The sequence below is a fragment of the Myotis davidii genome, unplaced genomic scaffold (assembly GCF_000327345.1).
Source record: "Myotis davidii unplaced genomic scaffold, ASM32734v1 scaffold167, whole genome shotgun sequence".
NCBI lineage: Eukaryota > Metazoa > Chordata > Mammalia > Chiroptera > Vespertilionidae > Myotis > Myotis davidii.
In genome coordinates this window covers 2,656,485-2,664,446 of record NW_006300048.1, presented here as the reverse complement: position 1 = coordinate 2,664,446, position 7,962 = coordinate 2,656,485, and the positions used below count along the sequence as shown (strand labels likewise).

The following is a 7,962-nucleotide window of genomic DNA, read 5'->3' as shown; positions in this document are numbered from 1 at the left end:
CACACACACACACACACACACACACTTTCTTATCTTCATCGGTAAAGAGCATCTCCTCAGGTGTCTTTTCCCCCCACTGGGGCACCATTTTTCCTGAACGCTCTCCATGGACATCCCATTGACCCGCTCTATGATTCTCTCCGAGACACTGCTCCAGAGGTGAGCGGCCCAGAGGCTTTGGGGGACAGGGCTCGCCTGCCTGCGTAGCCATATCTCAGTCTCACTGTGTACCTGGAGGGCCGAGGTTCAGTTCCCTGGAGCTTCCTCACCAGGAGCTCACTGCTTCTACGCAGCACATCCCGGATCCTGCCCAGAGAGCCGCTCCTCTGCAGGGTCCCACTGCCGTCCTGGTGGAGAGGGATGGGGAACAGAAGCCAAGGGGACCACATGCAGACTGGCTTCTGAGTCAACTCCTGCACTTATTCTGCACACACACCCCTCCCGCAAAGGCCCAGGGACTGAAAACCAGAGCCCAGCCACTAGCTGGCTGGTGGATTCCTCTGACTGGAGCGGGGACATGTTCTCATATCCTCATGGACAGGCTCAGAGCCTCTCACTGACACCAGCAGGCAGGGGCAGGAGAGACCCAGGGGCAATCGCCAGACTTACCCCTGACCACTCCACAGCCACAGAGGCATCTTCACCTCCCTCGTATCTCACGCTGCTCCCAGGACCCTCCTGGGAGGTCCTTCCACTGTCGCCCTCCCCAAGCAGCTCGGCCACCTTGGTCTGGCTGATAGGGTCAGTGCCCTGGAAGAAGAAGGAAGAAGCTGGGACTTCCCACTCCTTACTCCTCAGGGTGGGTCTTTCAAACCTTTTTTCACCACCAGCCACAGGAAGGAAGACTCTTTTCCTTGTGATGTCCCAGTACACACACTGGAACGATACCCACCTTTTCTATGTGCGATGCATTCCTACGTATAGATGCATATATATGTTTAGCCATGGCACACACCGAATTGCTTTCTTGACCCACTAATGAGCTAACACCCACAATTTGAGAAGCTCTTGACATTGGGCTCCCCTCATCCACACCAGCCATGCATGCCTCTCTTTAACAGAGTCTTCAAATTGTGGAAGGGTAGGGCTTCCCTTTTAATAATCCCTTTCAGTGAAGTGAACCTTGAACTTGGATTTCTGACTGCAAAGGGCAGGTAGGGGTAAGAACACACTTAAAACCACAACCACAAGGGTTATCACCTTCCTCTCTCGGTCTCCCTCCTCAGTCCCTCCACTTGTTCTTCCGAGACTCAGAAGGAGCCTCAGTGGTCTGGTCCCTAGGGCACTACCTCAGGACACCCTTCCCCGCCCAGTCTCTGACCTGTTTCCGGGAACGCAGGGCACACTCCTCCAGGGTCTCGGCTGCCTCCAGCTTCCCCTGGCGCCTGTACAGAGCTCCCAGGTTTCTCAGAGTGGTGTTCACTGTGGGGCTGTGGGGGGTGAGACCAGGGAAGGAGGGGAGGATGGGCTCTAAAAAGAAACAGGAGCCCTAGGCGGTTTGGCTCAACGGATAGAACATCAGCCTAAAGACCGAAGGGTCATGGGTTCGAGGGAAGCCCTGCAATTCCACAATCTGCAGGCTGCTTCGAGGCCCAGTCCCTGGTCAGGGCTCATGCAGGAGGCAACCAATCGATGTTTCTCTCTGTCTCTCCCTCTCTCTTCCACTCTCTCTAAAAAATCAATTGAAAAATATCCTCGGGTGAGGATTAAAAAAGAAAAAAGAAACAGGAGAGGGAGAGAGCAGAGCTAAGGCCAAGGCAAGTCAAAGGGAGGAAAGGGAAAGGTCCAGGAGGCCAGGATCAGGGCTGAATGGAGGGCCTCCGAGGCCAAGCCACCTTCTCACTGCCGCTTACCTGCTCACTTTGCAGGCCTTGTACCAGCCTCCGTACTCTGCGTAGGGTGTGCCACCTTCCCGGTGCCGGGTCTGCAGGAGGACAGAGGGGAGAGGAAGCCAGACATGTGACTACAGAGATCTGGGGTACAAGCTGGAGCTGGGCAGGGTGCAGGCTGGGTTGGGGAAGGCACCATGCATCTGGGGCTGGGGCTTGGTTGGGAAGTGAAGAACTGGGCTAGTGCCAGGAGTAAGACAGAGACCCTGGGAACCTCAGGCTCCCCAGGCTCCCCAGGCTGGCTCCCCACTCACTCTGCTCATTTCCTCCCGCTCCTCTGCATGCATCCAGATGGGCTTGTGGTTATCTGGGGGTGATACATGGGATGGCATGGCAAGGTTAGAAAACTGAGCTTTACAGTATGGGGGGAGCCAGGGCCCAGAGGCCCACAGGGCTGGACTAAAGGGGTCTGGCTCCCCCTGGGAACCACTGTGGCCTAACCCCCAACCTTTGGTCTGCATTTCTTTCCCTTCCAGTAGCTCCCTCTCCAGGCCATCACCACTCACCGTCCACAGACCCAAACTCCTGCACATGGGCTCGGGTCAGGATCTCTTTGTAGAGCGTCTCCGCCTCAGCATATTTACCCTGTTTCAGGTAACAGGAAGCCTGGGGGCAGGAAGGCAAACCACAGGAGCAAGAGATGGAGCAAGCTCTCAGCCAGGCTCGGGGACTTCCACTTGGTGTTCTCTTTATGACTTCCCCCAGAGATCCTCCTCACACCTCCTGTCCTGGCTACGGTCAACAGTGTTCCCACTCCATCCTAAGAGGCTGTAGGACTTCTGCTTCCCACTGGAATGAAGCAGATCCCTCAGCCCCAAAGACAGCCCAGAGATGGCACAAAGGTGATGGTATTAATGTACCAGACTATGGTGCTGTCCCCTCCCCTCCTTCCACCCACTGTGCCCCCTCGTCTCTTACCAGGTTGTTCTTGGTCCGGGCTACATTAGGGTTGTCTGGTCCCAGCTGCCCTTCATAGATGGCCAGTGCCCGCCGGTAATAGCGTTCCACAGCCTCATACTTCCCCTGGTTTTGGCACAACAGGGCCAAGTTGTTCAGCTGCTTTGCCACATCTGGGTGGTCAGTGCCCAGGACCTGAAGGGAAGCAAAGGAGGGACAGGTGGCTATAAGTATGTGTGTCCGTGTGTGCACACACATGCACATGCACCTACAGGAAATGGGGAAAGGGAATGAGAGAAGACAACCAAGAAACCAGAAACACCAATTAGAAAGGATACATGCACCCCTATGTTCATAGCAGCACAATTCACCATAACTAAGATTTGGAAGCAGCCCAAGTGCCCATCAGCAAATGAGTGTATTAGAAAACTGTGTTACATCTACACAATGGAATACTACGCCGCTATAAAAAAGAAGGAACTTTTACCATTTGCAACAGCATGAATGGAAGTGGAGAGCATTGTGCTAAGCAAAATAAGCCAGTCAGAGAAATATAAATATCACATGATTTCACTCACGTGGGATATAATGATCAACAAAAATGACCTACCTGCAGGTGCCTGAGCTTGATATTAAGACAGGAAGTTAAAGCGGGGAGAAAGGAGACATATGTAAAACTTTAGACAATAAAAAAAATAATTAAAAAAAAGAAGAGAAGACAAGGCAGGGATAGGGAGGTAAGAAACAAAGAAGTGAGGCAAGAGGGTAAACCAGAAGACAGATGCTGGAGAAGGGGTCACAGCAGCAGGGAAGAACGGGGAGAGGGTGTGGGCACCTTTTCTCGGATCTCCAGCGCCCGCTGGCACAGCGGCTCCGCCTCCTTGTATTTGCCCCTTTTACCATACAGCACGGCCAGATTGTTGAGTGTGGCAGCCACCTAGGAAGACAGGCCTGTCTCCTCAGACACTGGTGGTTTCAAGGACGCTGAGAGTTGGAGGTCCTCCCCCACGCTGCACACCCCCAAGAGAAACGGACTCTGCCACCCTAGCCAGAGTCCAGGGAGGGGGAATTGCTGAACTGGATGGCTCTGGGGCTCTCTATGGGGGGCATCGCCCCCTAGGGGCACTTTTTTATATTTCTGAAGGTGGGTTTTATTTGTTTGGTTTTGGTTGCCATGAATATTGGGGGCCTTATTACCTTTGGGGAGGCAAGGAAGCTACAGATGTTCTGCATGTGTGGAATAGCTCGGCCAAATTTTGAACGTCCTGCCTGACATTCTCTGACAAATGTAAGCTTTAACACTTGGTGGGACATCAAGACACAAGTGATGTTTTCTGAGATACAGCATCTCTGCCTATCACATGTCATAATATAGGGAATCATTTTCACACAGTGAGTTCACTTTCAGAAATATCTTATTTCTCATTTTCTCCATTTTGCCAACCCATCGTTTACCTTAGCATGCTACCCCTGCTTATTTCTCTCTGTTTTATGATATACAAACAAATCTGGTCTGCTGTTATTCTAACACTATATTTTAATCTCATATCCACCAATCCTTCTGCTGTCATTTTTAATACTTATTTTTTAAAATATGTTTTTATTAATTTCAGAGAGGAAGGGAGAGGGAGAGAGATGTAGAAGCATCAATAATGAGAGAGAATCGTGATTGGCTGCCTCCTGCATGCCCCCTAGTGGGGATCAAGCCCCCAACCCAGGCATGTGCCCTGACCTGGAATTGATCTGTGATCTCCTGGTTCAGAGATCAATGCTCAACCCCTGGGCCACACCTGCAGGGTTCATACTTATATAGAATGGTTTCCTGGTCTTACCCCTTCTAAATATAAAGTTATTGATTATATATCAGACTACTATATCATATCTTCTAGCATAGTTATATTCAGTACAACTGTTATATTGTATTTTTATTTCATTTTAATGTATTGTACATATTATTTTATTATAAATTACTTTCCCTGTTTCACTTTCATATTATTAAGTTATTCAATGTTTTGGAAATTATATGTGTAGGTAGATTACATAATCTATGAATTAAGTTTCTGGAAAATATTCATTATAAGGAGGAGTTATTTGGCCCTGGCTGATGTGGCACAGTTGGTTGGGCATCATCCCATGCACCAGAAGATTACTGGTTTGATTCTCAGGGCACATGCCCAGGTTTTGGGCTTGATCCCCAGTAAGGGGCATGTAGAAGGCAGCTGATGGATATTTCTCTTTCTCTCTTTCCATCTCCCTTCCTCTTTCTCTCTAAAATCAATAAAAACATTTTTTTTAAGGAGTCATTTGGGTCTCAGAGTTGGGATCAGTGGACAGTGCCTGGAAGAAAGGAGTCCTCATGTCTCCTTGAGCATCCCTAGTGACTAAGCTGCGGGCGGAGGATGGACAGCTAAGAGAGACCAAAAGAGCACGGGAGGAGGAGGGCAAGGAATGCTGACCGCAGGGTGGTCCCGGCCCAGGGTGCTCTCCCGGATGCTGAGGGCGTCATTCAGCAGGTGGGCAGCTTCCTTATACTTATTCTGGTCCCTGGAAGAGGACAAAAGTATCAAGGGGTTATCGTGAACTCTGCCCCCAAGCCCTCTCCTTCCCTCCTATCCTTTGGGATCTGAGATACATTTAGGGATTGGACCCACCATGAGGAGACACGAAGCCCCATGTGAGCAGTGACAGGTTCACCAACTCACCCATCCTATATGCAAAACTCACCATGTCAAGAGGAGCCATCGGTTATTGGACACAAGAAACAGAGAAAGAGACCCTCCCCAGGAGACAGACTGGGCAAGCAAAGAGCCTGAGAGAGGAGTATTCTCTAAGGTCAAGGGCTCAGGTGTGGATAGAATGAGAGTTCTGTACAGAAGAAAGCCTCCAAGTGGCATACACCTGGAAGGCCCAGCGGGGAGAAGAGATACCGAGTGGAGAGGAGGAGCGGGAGCCAAAGATGGATCAAGGTGGAACCTGGAAGCAGCTTTGTGGCCAGAGGGAGGGCAGTGCTCACCGATACACCAGAGCAAGGATGTTGAGCATGGTTGCAACATCTGGGTGGCCCCGGCCAGATGTGCGCTCCAGGTCCTCCAGTGCCTGCTTACAGAGCGGCACGGCCACCTCGTAGCGACCCTGAGCTGCATACTGGATCACCAAGTTGTGCAGAGTCCGTAATCTCGCTGGGATCTCATATCCGCTATGCTGGGCGCCCTGGCCACGTGACACTAAACCGTCCCAGAAAACGAACAGGAGACTTCCTCAGGGACTCTTCCTCTCTCCTTTGCTGCCTGCCCTCCGCACCCTTACTCCCTGTCTTATTCCACGCCTGCTCTCTCTCTGGAGGTCTGCCTCAACTATTATTCTTTTGCCCACTCGCTTGAACCTGTCCCATTTGTTCACCCAGTAATTCATTCACTCAACAAACATTTCCGTCATAAGTATGAGCCAGGGGCTGTGCCCGAGATACAGATAAGAGAGACCTGGTTCTTTCCCTGGAGGAGCTCATGTTCCTCCACTCCAGGGCCACTCTCCCACTCAGCTGTGAACTGGTTCCTGCCAGCCCCGTCGTGCTCATCTCGGTATGCTTAGCGCCTAGCACAGTACCCGGCAATGCTGATGGGTAAGAAATGATGGGGGGGCTGAGGAAATCAGAGCACCAGCCAAGTCTCTGCCCCATCTCCAGAGGAAGATGGAGAACTATTTCTGGATGGTGAGCATCCTGTGTATGGGGGCTGGGGGAGGGACACAGCTGGGCCAGGGTCCTGCTGCCCCTCTCCACCCTCCCACTCCAGAGACAGACTCACAGCCATTGCTTGGGTCTTCTTCTTCCTCATTGGGGAAGAGGTCATCCAGGGAATCCTTGGTGGCATCACCCTCCTTCTCCTCCTAGAAAGAAAGCAGCAGCAAAGATATCCCCCCAGTAATGTCTTCAGGGCCCCTCTGAACCATGAAATCCCTGACAAGTGAGGTCCAGGAAACGAACTCTGTTCATGTCCCTGGCCCGGGAAGGCCAGCATTCCTCTCACCAAGCTAAGGCCTCTCATTTGCAAATCTCGACTTTCCCTTTCTTCACATTCAGAAAGTTTCCTTCCTAAGTACCCTCATTCTCCCACCTCCACCTCTCGCCCCCTCAGCTCCTGTAATTATAGTCCTGTGTGTTTACATTGATTATATGTCTGTCCTGTCTGTCCTGAGGGCAGGGAGTGTGTGATCTTACTGACACGTACCCATCATCTGCCACTGCTCACGCTGGACTTAGTGCCCAACCCTCACTGTCTAACCTACTTTCACACGGGCAACACACCTCCAACCCTGCTGCCCGGCTTCCCCATTGTGTCCCATGCAACCAGCACACTTTCCCTGGAATAGACCAGCTTCCCAGCCCTGGAGCCTTATCTACGACACCCCCACCCCCTAGTTTAGAAAGCTCCACCCTCTCCCTCATCATCCACCAGAATCTATCCGAACTCCTAACCATTTCAATGTAAAAATCTAACCTACATCTCACCATCCCTGCACCCTGCCTCCTCTGTGACTCTTTCTCAGACCATTCCAGTCCCCAGGAACCTGTCTCCTTGCAGTTCTTCCCACACTGACTGGACCCCTCACCCGGCACTGAGCACTTGCTGCTTTGTGTTGACCCACAAGAGTTCTCATACGTAAGTCTTGTTCCTACAGCTACATTATAAGGTCAAAAAAACCCATAAATTCGCTTTTCTAGTTCTTTACATGTCTCCTATATGCATCTTCTTGAACTGCTTAAGGCATAAAGATATATAAATGCCTGTTGAGTGAGAGTTAAATTTCATACATCTTGAGAGCAAATTTTAGGAGGTTCTTGTTCAATTGAGCTATGCTTTCCCTAATTGCAGCACTTGGGATTCTGGAGTGGAACTGTCCAGGTGTTTATCTGTCTCCCCCGCACAAATCTATAGTTGTGAGAGCAGGAACTCTGCCTTGTCCACTGTTGCATCCCCAGGGGAGTGCACAGTGCCTGGCATGTGTGACAGTCACTTAGTGACATGTTGATTGAATGAGTGGATATTCTTTCCCCTTGCTGTCAGCTGGAGCTGGGTCAGGACCTGAATTCTGCCGGGTGGGGCAGGCTGAGCAGCAGTGTTGCCCCCTGCAGATGATGGGCCATGGCCCCATAACTGTGGTGACTCCCAGCTGTCCA

At 51.2% G+C, this 7,962-nt stretch overlaps 1 protein-coding gene across 1 annotated transcript in view; it reads right to left on the bottom strand.

The window, feature by feature from the left end:
• Positions 1-7,962, bottom strand: part of KLC4 (kinesin light chain 4) — a 14,792-nt gene that overhangs the window by 1,396 nt on the left and 5,434 nt on the right. The window contains exons 4-15 of the mRNA XM_006776360.2: positions 7,003-7,022; positions 6,590-6,671; positions 5,800-6,010; positions 5,243-5,330; positions 3,622-3,723; positions 2,808-2,981; positions 2,396-2,495; positions 2,144-2,196; positions 1,854-1,924; positions 1,322-1,430; positions 610-750; positions 232-347 (exon numbers count right to left, since the gene is read on the bottom strand). Of these exons, the coding sequence (XP_006776423.1) occupies positions 232-347; positions 610-750; positions 1,322-1,430; positions 1,854-1,924; positions 2,144-2,196; positions 2,396-2,495; positions 2,808-2,981; positions 3,622-3,723; positions 5,243-5,330; positions 5,800-6,010; positions 6,590-6,671; positions 7,003-7,022 (1,267 nt within the window). The remainder of the gene's footprint in view (positions 1-231; positions 348-609; positions 751-1,321; positions 1,431-1,853; positions 1,925-2,143; positions 2,197-2,395; positions 2,496-2,807; positions 2,982-3,621; positions 3,724-5,242; positions 5,331-5,799; positions 6,011-6,589; positions 6,672-7,002; positions 7,023-7,962) is intronic.